The 17,557-nt window shown below is 50.3% G+C and overlaps 1 protein-coding gene across 1 annotated transcript; it reads left to right on the forward strand.

Annotated features, from left to right (window-relative positions):
* The first annotated feature begins 583 nt into the window (after nt 1-583).
* On the forward strand, nt 584-16,511 carry LOC137319409 (E3 ubiquitin/ISG15 ligase TRIM25-like). The gene is made up of 6 exons (XM_067981625.1): nt 584-907; nt 3,406-3,501; nt 4,578-4,808; nt 5,325-5,347; nt 11,652-11,785; nt 14,653-16,511. Exons 1-6 carry the CDS (start codon nt 584-586, stop codon nt 15,174-15,176), a joined length of 1,332 nt encoding a protein of 443 aa, XP_067837726.1. The 3' UTR covers nt 15,177-16,511.
* Nucleotides 16,512-17,557: the final 1,046 nt, after the last annotated feature.

Raw genomic sequence — 17,557 nt, forward strand, 5'->3', positions numbered from 1 at the left:
TACAGTCTGATCGTGACTTCCTCTGACTGTATTCTCCTGTTTTGGATTTGTTGTCCAACATTATTTTATCTTTGTTGGTCACAGCTCTGTGTTGTTTGGATATGTTTCGTGTTGAGTTTCCTGAGACTTGTAGCCTCTGCTGGTTTGCTTTGTTTGAACTCTCTTTGCCCCTCTGATGAACCTTTTAACTTTTTCTGTATATTTTTCTATTCCTCCCAGAGATCTCCTTCACCTTCCTCTCTGCAGGATTTGTAAAGGTTATTTTTTCCTCTTTATATCAGTTTTAATTTGTTTCTTAAACCATTTTGGGTCTGGTCTGAGCTGATTAGTTTTCGGTTTGTGTTTACTGAGCCCAGTTTGCTGTATTCTGGCTCCAGATTGTAAAATTGTAATCATGTTTTACTGGTTTTGGTTCTGACCTGCTACTGCAGGACTGAAAGGGTTAATCTTCAGACAGAGTGAATCATGAAAGTGAAACTAACATCGTCACTCCCCACACCGGGTGTTTATAAGAATTTCACTTCCTGCTCTGGTTCCTCAGTCTCTCTTGTGCTGTGTGAAAGCTGCTTCAGGTGCTGTAGGGATGGAGCCTGGAGCTGATCCAGCCCATGTCGTGTGTGATTACTGTGTCGAGAATCCATCCCCAGCTGTGAAGACGTGTCTGAAATGTGAAACATCTTTTTGCTCCAGTCATTTAAAACCACATCTGCTGAACAAGGCCTTCAGTGGACACACCCTAATCGAACCTGTGGCTGATCTTACAGACAGGCAGTGCGTTGACCATAAGAAGGTCCTTGAATTCTACTGTGAAGATGATGCAGAGTGTGTGTGTGTTTCCTGTGCAACAACAGGGAAACATAAATCCCACACACTGCTGAGCCTGGATCAGGCACAAGCTGCAATTAAGGTGAGTGACACAATTCCTGATATTAAATACAGTGACGGAGAGTTTTCCTGTTAATGACCAACATTAATCGAACTGATTGCAGACAGTGCTGATTTAGCCCAATGTTTTCTTGCTGCCCTGGGTCTGGGTTTACGGCTGTTTGTTTTTCATCAGTCAGATTTGCTCCCTCCCCTTTCTCTTGTAGTATGTCTGAGAGAACAGGGTGGGCAATGGGACGGGTATGAGAGTGGCCCAGGGTGACTGCCCCTCACCCACACTCAGCCCCTCCTGATGAGGGCACTGTAGAGCTCAGTAATTCACTGTGTGGGCACCTGTGAGAACTGGCACTCCATGGCATAGGGCTGTAGAGCAGAGCATGTTGTAGCCCTGTGTAACGCTGGGGTATTCTGCCATCTGACCAGCAGGGAGAGGACCATCACCGGTGGGGGGAGTGAGGGACACCCACGGGGGGAGACTCAGGGGCTGGGGGGAGAAACTGTTTCTCACAACAAGAGGGAATTGGTGTTTGAGCAATGCTGGTGTGACTGAGTCTGTCTCCCTTTCCCCTCGGCTGATTCCTGGAAATGGAGGAGCTGAGTCCGTGTGAAAATGCAGCACACGGTGAGTCAGTGTGAAAAGAAGCCGGTGTGTGTGTGGTTCCTCAGTTTATACAGGGCAGGGAGCACCTCTTTACTGAGAGTCACAGAAGGGAATATTTCTGCTCAGGGCCCAGACACTGAGAATCCCCCAAACCACTTTCTATCCACACCCAGTGGGGTCACTCCTGGAACGGAATCATTTCCCTTTTACATTCCAGTTTCAATCCCTTTTATTCCTCCTCTGTCAAAACTGCTCACTACTCCAGGATCATCCTGGAATGTAAGATAATCACCGGCTTCTATTCTCCACTATCAGCAAGACCCCTCTCTCCTGCCCCTCCACCCTCACCTCCAACAACAAGTGCAAGGAGCTCATGATCTTCTTTATCAGGTAGATTGAGACAATCCGTTCAGCTGCCTCTGCTGCTTCCCTCCCTTCCCATCGCCGACCAAACCAATCTTCTCCCAAGTTTCCCCCCTGTCCTTGCCCTGAACTCACATCTCCATTTTCTCTCCTAACTCCCCTCCTGCAATCTCTGCGCTCATCTTGTCCATGAGACCCACTTTCTGCTCCCTCCACCCAATCCCACTATTCTGCCGACCACCCAACTTCCCTTCCTGGCCCCCATGGTCGCTGATATTATAAATAGTTCCCTCTCCTCTGGTACTGTCCAGCTCCCTTTCAGATCTCCCATCATCACCCCCTCCTCAACAAACATACCTTTGACCCTCTGTCCTCGCAAACTATCGCTCCATCTCCAACCTCCTTTTGCTCTCAAAAGATTTTGAACGTGTTGTCGCCTCCAAAATATGAGCCCATCTTTCCCACAACTTCACGTTTGAACCCCTCCAATCAGATTTCGATCTGTGCCACGGCACTGAAACGGTCCTTATCAAAGTCACAAATGAGATCCTATGTGACTGTGGCCGTTGTGCACAATCCCTCCTCGTCCATCTCGATCTGTCTGCTGCCTTTGACATGGTTGACCAACCATCCTCCTTCAAAGCCTCTCCTCCGTTGTCCAGCTGAGTGGGACTGCCCTCGCCTGGTTCCACTCTCACCTCTCCAGTCGCAGACAGAGAATTTCCTGCAATGGCTTCTATTCCCACTCCCGCACTGTTACCTGTGGAGTCCCCCAAGGATCTATCCTTGGCCCCCTCCTATTTCTCACTTACATGCTGCCCCTTGGCGACATCATTTAGAAAACATAATGTCAGGTACCTCATGTACGCTGACATCACCCAGCTCGACCTCACCACGACCTCTCTCGACCTCTCCACTGCCTTTGATTGGTCACGCTGCTTATCCAACATCCAGTCTGAGATGAGCAGAAATTTCATCCACTGAAACATTAGGAACATCGAAGACATTGTCTGAGACCCCCTCCGTCACAAACTCTGTTCCCTCGTTACTGATTCCATCCCCCTCCCCGGCCACTGTCTCAGGCTGAACCAGACTTACAGCAATCTCACCATCCTATTCGACCCGGAGCTGAGCTTCTGTCCCCATGTCCTCTCCATCACTAAGGCCGCCTACTTCCATCCCCGTAATATCACCCATCTCCGCCCCAGACTCAGTCCATCTGCTGCTGAAACCCTCATCCATGTGTTACCTGGAGACTCGACGATTCCAATGCTCCCCTGGTCGGCCTCCCATCCTCCACCCTCCGTAAACTTGAGCTCATCCAAAATCTCTCCGCCTCTCCATCTCTCTCTCTCCTCCATTAATTCCCTCCTTAAAACCAATCTCTTTTACCAATCATTTTGTCACCTGTCCGAATGTCCCCTTCTTTGGCTCGGTGTCAATTTTTGTCTGATTACCTTCCTGTGAAGGGCCTTGGGAGGTTTTACTGTGTTAAAAGCACAGTATAAATGCAGGCTTTTGTTATTGTTCGAAACACTTTCCAATTGCCTTTACAGGAAGAATTGGAGAGAGAAATCGAGAGTCTTCGGGGAGTCCAACAGAATTGTTCCAGCAAACAGCGAGACTTGGAGAGATCAGAAGCTGAAATAAAGGTGGGTAAAGTGGGACTGGATTTAGAAAGGGTTTCTCTCCCCGCTGAGTCAATGAGCACATCAGAAACAGGCCTTCCAAACCAGGCTGGTTGTGTTGGGGCCGAGTCACTGATTACACTGAGTTCCCCGTGTGTTTGATGTGAGGGGGAGCTGCTTAACTCTCCCTGCACCTCCCAGGGAATATTATTACATCACTTGGGCACTGGATTTCCTGAAACAGACACAGTCAGAGGCTGGGAGTTGGAGACTTGCCCTGAAGCCTGTGTCAGATGAACATAGAAAGGAAGAGGAAGAAAAGACCATTAGCCCCAGCGAGCCTGCCCCATGCAGACAGGGTTCAATCACACACACCACTGATCCACCCCGAACCATGGACTCACCTGGGAAAGGCAAACAGAAGAGAGAAAAAACACCTGCAGACAATTCAGGACAAACTCTGGGAAATTCCTCCCCAGCTCCCTTTTAAAGGGTGGGAGTGACTCCATACCCCCCACATGTTCAGGGAGTCTGTTCCAGAGATCGAGGACTCTGGGGTCTAACCTAACTCTGTGCCTATGGATTTTATACACAGGCCCTCTAGTCCTACCATCCCGATCCATCTCAAGCACCTCACCCAACGAGTGAGTCCAATAAGCCCTCGATCATTTTAAACACCTCAATCATGTCCCTCTCGGCCTGCCTTTCTCTGAATCACCCTCCCTCTTGGAGCCGATCTTCAGAACTAAAATCCATCAGACTACGTGTCATTCTGGCCACTGTCCTCTCCAGAGTCTCAATCTCCTTCACCAGGTGTGGGCACCAAAACTGGACCCATCACTCCAGGTGTGGATGGACCAGGTGGCAGTGCCATACACAGTCTAAATACAGTGCTCTTTCTATTAAACTCAAGGCTCAAGGCAACACTCATTAAACTCTGTTTTCTCTCCCAGTAGACCCTCCCCTCACTGCTTGTCTATCTTTAACGGGTGATTGAGTAGTGATCGAAACAAACTGTCCCGTCCCTGGAAAGTGCCGTGTGCTCAGGGTAAGAGCTGTGTGGAAGGGCCGTTTGTAATGAGAGTTGGTTTGGGTTTCAGACACGAATCAATGAGCTGAAAGGAAAGCTATCGAAGAGCTTCTCTGAATGGAGGAGACAGTTGGAAGAAGATGAAGAATACGCACTGAAACTGATCGATGAGGAGGGGCTCCGAGCTCTCTCTCAGATTGGAAGCTGTTCTGAAGCATTAAACAAGAGGATGGAACAGATTACATTAATAGATGGAGAAACCCAGAGTCTGGTACAGAGGGACCATCTCTCCTTTATTCAGGTACATCTTCAATATAAACAGGGCCACGTCTGGGGAATGGGGCGTTTCTGTGAGGCTGGTGAGAGGGCTGAATTGTTTGAAGATTGTTGGTGGGGCCCAGAATTGGCGCTGCTCCCTCAGCCCTGCCCTCGGAGTGTTGGCGCTGCCCCCTCAGCCCTGTCCTGGGAGTGTCGGCGCTGCCCCCTCAGCCCTGCCCTGGGAGTGTCGGCGCTGCCCCCTCAGCCCTGCCCTCGGAGTGTTGGCGCTGCCCCCTCAGCCCTGCCCTCGGAGTGTTGGCGCTGCCCCCTCAGCCCTGCCCTCGGAGTGTTGGTGCTGCCCCCTCAGCCCTGCCCTCGGAGTGTTGGTGCTGCCCCAGGATGGAGTGCAGTGAAATGTGGGATTATTGCCCATTCCTGTGACTGGCCCCACCTACTGTTATACACTGAACACTTTACTCTCAATCCCAAATTCCCTCTTTGGTTCCATTGGGTGTTGATTTGTTCGTTGACTGATTTGATCTCCTCTCTTTATTCACAGAACTCGAAGCAGCTCCTTTCCAGGTAAGTTCCTCTCAGTCATACAGTACCTGCTGCTGATAGGGAACCTTCCCCTGTATCTGGGAGAAGAGTGAAAGTAGAATCACCGCTTGGAAACCTTCCCAGATAAGGTGCTTTCAAATGGTGGGAATATTGAGTGATGTTTAACTGTGGTTTGAGGGGTTATTGGCTCAGGCAGCCTGTGGGAAATGGGAGATTCCACATGTACACTGACGACCCCCAGCTCTACCTCACCACCACCTCTCTCGACCCCTCCACAGCATCTGATTTGTTACGCTGCTTGTCCGACATCCAGTATTGGATGAGGTGAAACTTCCTCCAATTAAATATTGGGAAGTTCGAAGCCATTGTCTTCGGTCCCCACCACAAACTCCGTTCCCTCGTCACCGACTCCATCCCCCTCCCTGACCACTGTCTGAGTCTGAACCAGACTGTTCCCAACCTCGGCGTTCTATTTGACCCTGAGCTGAGCCTCCGACCCCATTTCCTCTCCATCACCAAGACCTCCTACTTCCACCCCATAATATCACCTGTCTCAGCATCTGCTGCTGAAACCCTCATCCATGCTATTGTTACCTCTGGACTCGACTTTTCCAATTCTCTCCTGTCCGGCCTCCCATCTTCCACCCGCCATGACCTTCAGCTGATCCAAAACTCTGCTGCCCGTATCTTAACTCGCACCAAGTCCCGTTCACCCATCACCCTCTGCTCACTGACCGACATTGACTCCCGGTCCAGCAACGCCTCAAATTTAAAATTCTCATCCTTGTTTTAAATCCCTCCATGGCCTCGCCCCTCCCTGTCTCTATAACCTCCTCCAGCCCGACAACCCCTGAGAATCATACAATCATAGAATGACAGCAATTGATGGCACAGAAGGAGGCCATTCGGCTCATTGTGTCCGTGCTTGCCAAAATAGAGCAATTTAGCCTAATCCCACTTTCCAGCTCTTGGTCCGTAGCCCTGTCGGTTACGGCACTTCAAGTGCATGTCCAAGTACTTTTTAAATGTGATGAGGGTTTCTGCCTCTCCCACCCTTCCAGGCAGTTGTTGTTGTTATTGAGTGACCTGGGCTGTTCCATCGGTGTGTCGAGCTTCTCAGGAACCTGTTAGACAGGAAGTGAGAGAGAGAGAAACCTGCAGTGACCTGTATCTAACCGAGGCTTCCGAAAGGCTCCATGTGTGTCAGTGAGAGCTTTATTCCATTGGGTCAGTAAGTGCTGTGTGATTGGCTTGTTCCATCAACCAGCCCATGGAGAAATGAGGAGATGGGCAGGTCCCAGTGTCAGAGTGACAGTAAAATGTGTTGTGATTGGCTCATTCTATCCACTAACAGAGAAATGAGTCAGTGCTGAGATTTCCCAGTAATGTCACTGTGATTGGACCCTCTGGCCACGATTTTATCTCCGAGGTCCGGGTGGGTTGGGGGCGTGGGGCAAACAAAATCGGGGATTTCCGGAGCGGGAAGGAATCCCGGCTCCAACCCGCTGAAAAACACGTCCGACCCAGAGCCACCTGGGTGCGCGGGGTTCAGGAAGCTGGGACGGGACGATATTTAAACCCACAATTAACGGAGTTAAAGTCCTTGGAATTGTGATTTACATTTTATTGATGCAGGGAAACGATATCAACGCTGCCTCAACGTGTTTCCTGTGCTGTGTGAAGCACGCCATGGAAACGGAGGTGAGTTGCAGCCGGCAGCCATTTGGCCATTGAAATCCCTGTTTGACAGATGGGGATAAAAGGTGAGTTATTGCAGCAGGGCACTCAGTTCTCTCAGACAAACTATTGGCTGGGAGTTCTTTGTGTTTAGTCTGAGAATTCTTGGTTCACACTCAGAATTGTTCTGTTTACACATATTTACCTACATTTTGGACCCCCTCAAACTGGTAACATCAGGATGGGGGGCGCGATGGCTGCATTCACCAGTATATCTGAGGAGGAGGCACATCACCATCCTCGCCAGGCACGGCCTGCAGATCCACCACTTGCAGCTCCACAAGACAGAGGTACGTCACAGGGACCCGCACAAGAGCAGAGAGGGGAAAAACAGAGGGCCTGACATCGCAGGAGGCACTACCCTCGTGAGAGGGTCTACAGACCGAGGCTGAGCTTCCTGGACCTCTCTGAGGAGCAGTGCATACGGAGGCTGAGAGTGAGTCACCAGGTGGTCGCAGACATCTGCAGCCTCCTTCATGCAGAGCTGCTCCCGGCTGGGCCTGGTGGCATCGCATTGCCCGTCGCAGTTAAAGTCACCACTGCCCTTAACTCCTTCACCTCCGGATCCTTCCAGGGTGTCACCAGTGACATCATCGGGGTCTCCCATTCGTCTGCCCACAAGTGCATAAGACAGGTCTCCGATGGTTTGTTTTGCAGGGTGTCTCACCACGTCAACTTCCCCATGGACGATCTCAGCCAGACGGAGAGGGCAGTGGGTTTCCACTCACTGTGCTGGCTTCCCACGGGTACAGGGTGCAACCGATTGCACACACGTAGAAATCCGAGCACCTCCACACGAGCCAGGACTGTTCACCAACAGAAAGGGATATCACTCCCTCAACACGCAGCTCGTTTGTGATCACCAGAAAAGATTTCTTCACGTGTGCACCAGATTCCCTGGCAGCTGCCACGATTCCTTCATTCTGCGGGAATCCAACATCCCGGCCCTCTTCCACGCACCAAACAGACTTAAGGGCTGGCTCCTCGGAGACAAGGGAAACCTCCTGCAGACGTGGCTCATGATACCTGTGAGAAACCCCATCAGCGAGGCACAGAGTCAGTACAACGACAGTCACATCACCACCAGGTCTGTCATTGAACATGCGATGTGATGGGCTTCAGGTGCCTGGGTCGATCTGGGGGAGAGCTTCAATACGCACCAGCGAGAGTGGGTAGAATTATAGTCGTCTGTTGTGTCCTGCACAACATCGCGCAACAGAGAGGATTACCAGTGGATGAGGCCCCAGCCATCAACATTGAGGAGGAGGGGCAGGAGGACGAGGATGAGGACGAGGAGGGTGGCTGCTCGTGAGGCCAAGGAGTCACTGATATTTGACCGATTCTCATGAGGACATCTGCAAAGTGAGGATAGTCCAGTCCTCAGACCACCTGGAACGAGCACCACCAACACCAGCACCCCCGGCCCACACAAAACAGTCCAACAACCACACATACACCCACTGTAAACACACCCACTGGGTGGCATCAAGTCTCACCGTTCATGATGAAGCACATGAAAGGGCCCTATCACAAAAGGGACTCAAGAATGGGCAAGATGTGGCAGTAGTGGTGAGAATGATAACATTTAATGTGAATTTAACAAAAACCAAATATAAATGATAAACCTGACAGTCTGTCAGACACTCTTGTGCAAACCCCCGGTGATCACAAAACCTTCACCTTCCTCTTCCTCCTACTTCTACCTGGTGCATCCCCTGTGGCTGTAACAGAGGTAGTGGCAGGTTGCTCAGATTCATACCCTGACTGTTAAGATGCTCTCGGCCGACGCTCTCTGGGTTTTGGAGCCCATGAGGGTCCCTCCAAAGACTGCTCCACCTGCACCTGTGCAGGGGCAGACTCAGCAACCTGGAGAGGAGGCAGCATTGTGGGTACCGGTTGAGAGGGGGGCAAAGGGTGAGACATGGGAACGCTTTGAGTGGTGTCCCCACTTCCATGTCCCCTTTTGCCAACATCCCTCTCCTGGGTCAGGGCCACATCACTCCTACCACCCTGCTGACAACAGTTTGGAGGACATGTGTGATGCCTGGTAAGGCCACTTCTAAAGTTTCTGTCTGCCTGTTTAAGGTGGCAGACATTTTGGCAACCAGAGTCCGAAAGCCCATTGTCAGGGCCTGAATGGACTCATTTGTGAGCCGTGCTTGAAGCTCAATGGAGGCTCGCCTTCTCTCCATCGCAGACGTTCCCGCACTTACCTGTGACACTATCTCAGATATTCCCACATGTACCTGTGACACTATCTCAGATATTCCCGCACTTACCTGTGACACTATCTCAGATATTCCCGCACGTACCTGTGAAACTATCTCAGATATTCCCACACGTACCTGCGCCACGATCTCAGATATTCCAGCACGTACCTGTGACACTATCTCAGATATTCCAGCACGTACCTGTGACACTGTCTCAGATATTCCCACACGTACCTGTGAGACTATCTCAGATATTCCAGCACGTACCTGTGACACTATCTCAGATATTCCAGCACGTACCTGTGACACGATCTCAGATATTCCCACACGTACCTGCGCCACCATCTCAGATATTCCAGCACGTACCTGTCACACTATCTCAGAGATTCCCTCCTGTATCTGTGCCACCATTCCACTAATGCAGGAGTTGGACTCCTCCATCCTCTCCGCTATTGTGGAGAGTGTGCGTGGCACCTGTTCCAGAACCTCGTAAATGTGCTGCTGTCCCTCGATCATTCTCTTTTTAAAGGATGGTCCCCGGAGTTCAGCATCTGCGTCCAGCTGAGCAGAGCCTGGAGAGGAGTGCTCCCACCGACACGGACTCTCCACAGCTGCCTCTGCCACCAGTGCCTGCTCGTGTTCACTTGTGTGTGGTGACTCACCAGGTGCCAACCCAACGAACTCACTACTAGGACCATCGAGGTGTGAGTATCTGTGCTGGTGGATGGCTCACTAAGATGTGACGGTGCACCCTCAGAGGCCGGGAGCTCCTCTGAGGAATCGCCCTCTGCCATCACTTCGGTCGCTGAAGTGCCTGTGAGAGAACAGAAGGCAATATTAAGCATCATCACAGATGTGTCATGTTGCGATGAGCATACTGAGGTGTTCAACATGCCAATCATTGTTAACATCAATTCATGTTGTGTGTGATGAATGTTAAAGTTGTGTCACCAGATGTTTGTGGGGTGCCAGTCTCGCCGTCCCCGATGGACAGGCACTCGAGGGTGCGTCTGATCTGCAGGGCCTCCTCCTCCACCTCTGTGAGGACCACTATTAGTTGTGGCCCCCCCTCCAGTCCTCACCCTCTCCCGTGTATTTTGAGCTCTTCTCCCACGAGGGGAGAAAGTACAGACGTGTGAGTGAGTGAGGGTGAAGTGGTCAGCCAATGAATGCATTGCTTTGGGTGAGGCTGACCGTGAAAGAGGTGCATCAGAGGGTGAGTATCAGACAGAGACATCACATTGGATGAGGATTGGGGTGAGTGGTAGTGGTGGGGGGACTAATGGGGAGGTGAGGAAGTGCTGAGGAAGTGAAGGTAAGTTGAGGATGAGCCTGAAGTGGGTGTGAGGAGTGATGTGATGGCAGTGCAGAGTGAGAGGGGGTGAGGGTGGGGGAGTGATGTGCACCACGGATTGCAGGAGAATCAGGAAGTGTACTCACTTTTGCTGACCTGGTTAGGTCATTGAAACGCTTCCTGAACTGAACCCAAGTGCGGGAGATGTTGCTCCTGCTGGTCACCTCCTCAGCCACCTCGAGCCAGGCCTTCTTGGTGGCAGAGGCAGGCCACTTCCTCCTGTCCGCCGGGTAAAATATTTCCCTCCTCCTCCTCTCCCTGGCCAGCAGCACCTCAAGTGAGGAGTCACTAAATCGTGGAGCTGCCTTGTCCCTCTGCTGCTCCATTCTGCCTGGTTGTTCCTTTGTGCAGCAAAAGTCATTGCATCAATGGCCCTTTAAATACGGACACTCCAACTGACAGCAGGTCATGTGGGTGCGCAGTCCGCCCGCTGCGCAGCTTTCAGACGGCAAACCCGCCACCAACGTTAAGGGCCATCAATTAAGTCGCGATCGTGTGGGGAAAGGTGGGGATTAATTTTTCGGGTTTCCCGCGGGCCCCTTGACCCCCCGCTGCCATCCCACAGTCAGATTAAAATCATGGCCTCAGTGAGGGAATCCCTCCGATCCCAGGTCCCTGGGAGGCTGTTCCTTCTCCTCTCCTCACTTCACATGATTGTAGAGAGTGTGATCCTGCAGAGAGGGGGGAGCACAGACTGGAGACCCTCGGGATAATAATAATTATTAATAATGGAAAGATGAGGGCTCCAGTACAGAGAAACTGGACTGAACACAGACGGCTTTGAAAATCACAAACTGAGCTGAAGTGGCAGCAAACCAGGATCCCACTGCACGTGTGGAGATCAGTGTGAATGCAGGGAGACTGCAAATCCCGGGATTCTGCCATTTTCAGGATGGGTTGCTGCGGGGTCTCAGTACGAGCATTAGAAGGGGTGCAGGTTGTTGCACTGATCACTCGTTCCCCTTTGGGTTTCTGATCTGAAATGTCCCCACTGATAAAAACATTCTCTCCTCTTTCATTCCAGAGTGACTGAGACTCAGAGAGTCACAGACCCAGATGTTCCAGCGCTCACCCTGAACCTGTCCAATATATCTCAACTTATCCAGAAGAGGCTGAATGAATCGGAAAAGTATCACTCAGACATATTGGGAATCATTGGTAAGAACGTGCAGCTTTTCTCCAATATAAGGGACTGAGAGCAGGTCGGGGTAGTTGTGTTCAGACAGCTGGGAATATCCAAAATAATTCAGGAACTAACAAAGACACAGACACACACGCCCTGTCACAGAGACTCACACAGACACACACGCCCTGTCACAGAGACTCACACAGACACACACGCCCTGTCACAGAGACTCACACAGACACACACGCCCCGTCACAGAGACTCACACAGACACACACGCCCCGTCACAGAGACTCACACAGACACACACGCCCCGTCACAGAGACTCACACAGACACACACGCCCTGTCACAGAGACTCACACAGACACACACGCCCTGTCACAGAGACTCACACAGACACACACGCCCTGTCACAGAGACTCACACAGACACACACGCCCTGTCACAGAGACTCATACAGACACACACGCCCTGTCACAGAGACTCACACAGACACACACGCCCCGTCACAGAGACTCACACAGACACACACGCCCCGTCACAGAGACTCACACAGACACACACGCCCCGTCACAGAGACTCACACAGACACACACGCCCTGTCACAGAGACTCACACAGACACACACGCCCTGTCACAGAGACTCACACAGACACACACGCCCTGTCACAGAGACTCACACAGACACACACGCCCCGTCACAGAGACTCACACAGACACACACGCCCTGTCACAGAGACTCCCACAGACACACACGCCCTGTCACAGAGACTCACACAGACACACACGCCCTGTCACAGAGACTCACACAGACACACACGCCCTGTCACAGAGACTCACACAGACACACACGCCCTGTCACAGAGACTCACAAAGACACACACGCCCTGTCACAGAGACTCACACAGACACACACGCCCTGTCACAGAGACTCACACAGACACACACGCCCTGTCACAGAGACTCACACAGACACACACGCCCTGTCACAGAGACTCACACAGACACACACGCCCTGTCACAGAGACTCACACAGACACACACACAGACACAGAAAGTTATCAACACAATCAATAAATACACAAACATGGACAGATACTGGGATCACGGGAAGAGCGGGAATATCGCAAGGTCTGTTTATAATCTTACACAAGGATCACGGGGGCAGTGATTCATTTCTGTTCAACTCTTTGTTTTTCTCTGGTGTTTCTTCAGTCAGGGTTTAGCTCAGAGGATTCGAGGGTCGAGTTCCTGCACTTCTTTCCTCTCCACAACTCGGAATTGGTCCGAGTCTCAGACTCAGGGCTGGAGGGGGGTCCTGGGGAACTCACAGTGAACAGGGACTAACGGAAGGGACATAAGATTCATCCGAATTCTCAGGTGAATCCGCGGTACTGTTTGTAAACTGATGGAGGCTTTAATCAAGCTGTGGGCAGGATGGGACAGTAACAGGAAGGAGAGAGCCCAGGGCACACTCCTGTATTCAGGATGGAACAGTAACAGGAGGGAGAGAGCCCAGGGCACACTCCTGTATTCAGGATGGGACAGTAACAGGAGGGAGAGAGCCCAGGGCACACTCCTGTATTCAGGATGGAACATTAACAGGAGGGAGAGAGCCCAGGGCACACTCCTGTATTCAGGATGGGACAGTAACAGGAGGGAGAGAGCCCAGGGCACACTCCTGTATTCAGGATGGGACAGTAACAGGAGGGAGAGAGCCCAGGGCACACTCCTGTATTCAGGATGGGACAGTAACAGGAGGGAGAGAGCCCAGGGCACACTCCTGTATTCAGGATGGAACATTAACAGGAGGGAGAGAGCCCAGGGCACACTCCTGTATTCAGGATGGGACAGTAACAGGAGGGAGAGAGCCCAGGGCACACTCCTGTATTCAGGATGAGACAGTAACAGGAGGGAGAGAGCCCAGGGCACACTCCTGTATTCAGGATGGGACAGTAACAGGAGGGAGAGAGCCCAGGGCACACTCCTGTATTCAGGATGGAACAGTAACAGGAGGGAGAGAGCCCAGGGCACACTCCTGTATTCAGGATGGGACAGTAACAGGAGGGAGAGAGCCCAGGGCACACTCCTGTATTCAGGATGGGACAGTAACAGGAGGGAGAGAGCCCAGGGCACACTCCTGTATTCAGGATGGAACAGTAACAGGAGGGAGAGAGCCCAGGGCACACTCCTGTATTCAGGATGGAATAGTAACAGGAGGGAGAGAGCCCAGGGCACACTCCTGTGTTCAGGATGGAACAGTAAGATGAGGGAGAGAGACCAGGGCACACTCCTGTATTCAGGATGGAACAGTAACAGGAGGGAGAGAGCCCAGGGCACACTCCTGTATTCAGGATGGGACAGTAACAGGAGGGAGAGAGCCCAGGGCACACTCCTGTATTCAGGATGGAACAGTAACAGGAGGGAGAGAGCCCAGGGCACACTCCTGTATTCAGGATGGAACAGTAACAGGAGGGAGAGAGCCCAGGGCACACTCCTGTATTCAGGATGGAACAGTAACAGGAGGGAGAGAGCCCAGGTCTGAGATTGTGGGGCTGGAACTGTGAGTCTGTGGGATGTGTTGTGTGCCGGTGAATCCCCTCCATTGTGTCTGGGAGAACGTGAGCACAGTGCCAGGGGCTTGTGTGATTAAACTGACTGTGACCGTGTGTCTCCACTGCAGTGTTTGCACTGAGTGTGCAGCACTGGGACCCACACACTGCTATTTAACAGGGATTCTGATTGAAGGCCATTGATTTAACATGGGATGAATCCAGTCTCAGAGGTAATATGGGGCTGACACTGTCTGGGAAATACTGACACTCCCACCCTGCAGCTGTCAATCATTGATCTGAGTGGAATAACCCTGTCTGACCAATCTCTTCTCTCCTCTCTAGGGCAAAGGTCACCGATGAGCCTGGATCCAAAGACAGTTAACTGGAACTTGGTTCTGTCTGATGATCTGAGATCAGTAACACGGACTGAATGGGAACAGCCCTACCCACCTCACCCAGAGAGGTTTAAAGACTGTCCCCAAGTCCTCTGCTCCCAGAGTTTCTCCTCAGGATCCCATTCCTGGGATGTGGAGACTGATGGGAATCTCTGGGGAATAGGGATTGTGTGTGGGAGTGTAGAGAGGGAGGGGAACAAGTCTGATCTTGGGGACAACAGTAAATCCTGGTGTTTATATTTTTATGATAATAATTTTCTCACAGCCGCTCACAATTCCCAGTTCACTGACCTCCCACTGACCCCGTCTAACATCAGGATCCGAGTTCAGTTGGACTACGAGGCCGGGACTCTGTCATTTCACCGGGTCACTGACTCACTGAGACATTTACACACATTTCAAACCACATTCACTGAACCCGTGTTTCCCGCATTTTATTGTGGGAACAAATCCCTAAAACTGTTAAATTAATCTGAGAATTGGATGACATCACTTCCTGTTTCTGGATCCTGAGGTGACATCACTCCTGGGTCTGCCCCCCTTCTGATGATGTCACTTCCAGTTCTGCCCCCTTCTGACGATGTCACTTCCAGGTCTGCCCCCCCATTCTGATGATGTCACTTCCAGGTCTGCCCACCTTCTGAAGATGTCACTTCCTGGTCTGCCCCGTTCTGATGATGTCACTTCCAGGTCTGCCCCCCTTCCGATGATATCACTTCCAGGTCTGCCCCCCCCCTTCTGATGATGTCATTTCCAGGTGTGACACTCTTGTGTTCCAATTGATTGTTTTCTTCAGTTGTATAATTTTACTTTAGTTCCATAATTGTCATGGGATTAATCTCAGTAATGAATCGTAGTAACGGCCGGTGTGACTGTATTAATCTCAGTAATGAATCGTAGTAACGGCAGGTGTGACTGTACTAATCTCAGTAATGAATCGTAGTAACGGCCGGTGTGACTGTATTAATCTCAGTAATGAATCGTAGTAACGGCGGGTGTGACTGTATTAATCTCAGTAATGAATCGTAGTAACGGCCGGTGTGACTGCATTAATCTCAGTAATGAATCGTAGTAACTGCCGGTGTGACTGTATTAATCTCAGTAATGAATCGTAGTAACGGCCGGTGTGACTGTATTAATCTCAGTAATGAATCGTAGTAACGGCCGGTGTGACTGTATTAATCTCAGTAATGAATCGTAGTAACGGCCGGTGTGACTGCATTAATCTCAGTAATGAATCGTAGTAACGGCAGGTGTGACTGTATTAATCTCAGTAATGAATCGTAGTAACGGCAGGTGTGACTGTATTAATCTCAGTAATGAATCGTAGTAACGGCAGGTGTGACTGTATTAATCTCAGTAATGAATCGTAGTAACGGCAGGTGTGACTGTATTAATCTCAGTAATGAATCGTAGTAACGGCTGGTGTGACTGTATTAATCTCAGTAATGAATCGTAGTAACGGCCGGTGTGACTGTATTAATCTCAGTAATGAATCGTAGTAACGGCCGGTGTGACTGCATTAATCTCAGTAATGAATCGTAGTAACGGCAGGTGTGACTGTATTAATCTCAGTAATGAATCGTAGTAACGGCAGGTGTGACTGTATTAATCTCAGTAATGAATCGTAGTAACGGCAGGTGTGACTGTATTAATCTCAGTAATGAATCGTAGTAACGGCAGGTGTGACTGTATTAATCTCAGGAATGAATCGTAGTAACGGCAGGTGTGACTGTATTAATCTCAGTAATGAATCGTAGTAACGGCAGGTGTGACTGTATTAATCTCAGTAATGAATCGTAGTAACGGCCGATGTGACTGTATTAATCTCAGTAATGAATCGTAGTAACGGCAGGTGTGACTGTATTAATCTCAGTAATGAATCGTAGTAACGGCCGATGTGACTGTATTAATCTCAGTAATGAATCGTAGTAACGGCAGGTGTGACTGTATTAATCTCAGTAATGAATCGTAGTAACGGCAGGTGTGACTGTATTAATCTCAGTAATGAATCGTAGTAACCGCAGGTGTGACTGTATTAATCTCAGTAATGGATCGTAGTAACGGCAGGTGTGACTGTATTAATCTCAGTAATGAATCGTAGTAACGGCAGGTGTGACTGTATTAATCTCAGTAATGAATCGTAGTAACGGCAGGTGTGACTGTATTAATCTCAGTAATGGATCGTAGTAACGGCCGGTGTGACTGTATTAATCTCAGTAATGGATCGTAGTAACGGCGGGTGTGACTGTATTAATCTCAGTAATGGATCGTAGTAACGGCGGGTGTGACTGTATTAATCTCAGTAATGAATCGTAGTAACGGCCGGTGTGACTGTATTAATATCAGTCATGAATCGTAGTAACGGCAGGTGTGACTGTATTAATCTCAGTAATGGATCGTAGTAACGGCCGGTGTGACTGTATCAATCTCAGTAATGGATCATAGTAACGGCGGGTGTGACTGTATTAATCTCAGTAATGGATCGTAGTAACGGCCGGTGTGACTGTATTAATCTCAGTAATGGATCGTAGTAACGGCCGGTGTGACTGTATTAATCTCAGTAATGAATCGTAGTAACGGCCGGTGTGACTGTATTAATCTCAGTAATGGATCGTAGTAACGGCCGGTGTGACTGTATTAATCTCAGTAATGGATCGTAGTAACGGCCGGTGCGACTGTATTAATCTCAGTAATGGATCGTAGTAACGGCCGGTGTGACTGTATTAATCTCAGTAATGGATCGTAGTAACGGCAGGTGTGACTGTATTAATCTCAGTAATGAATTGTAGTAACGGCAGGTGTGACTGTATTAATCTCAGTGATGAATCGTAGTAACGGCAGGTGTGACT

Source organism: Heptranchias perlo, unplaced genomic scaffold (genome assembly GCF_035084215.1).
Source record: "Heptranchias perlo isolate sHepPer1 unplaced genomic scaffold, sHepPer1.hap1 HAP1_SCAFFOLD_837, whole genome shotgun sequence".
Classification (NCBI taxonomy): domain Eukaryota; kingdom Metazoa; phylum Chordata; class Chondrichthyes; order Hexanchiformes; family Hexanchidae; genus Heptranchias; species Heptranchias perlo.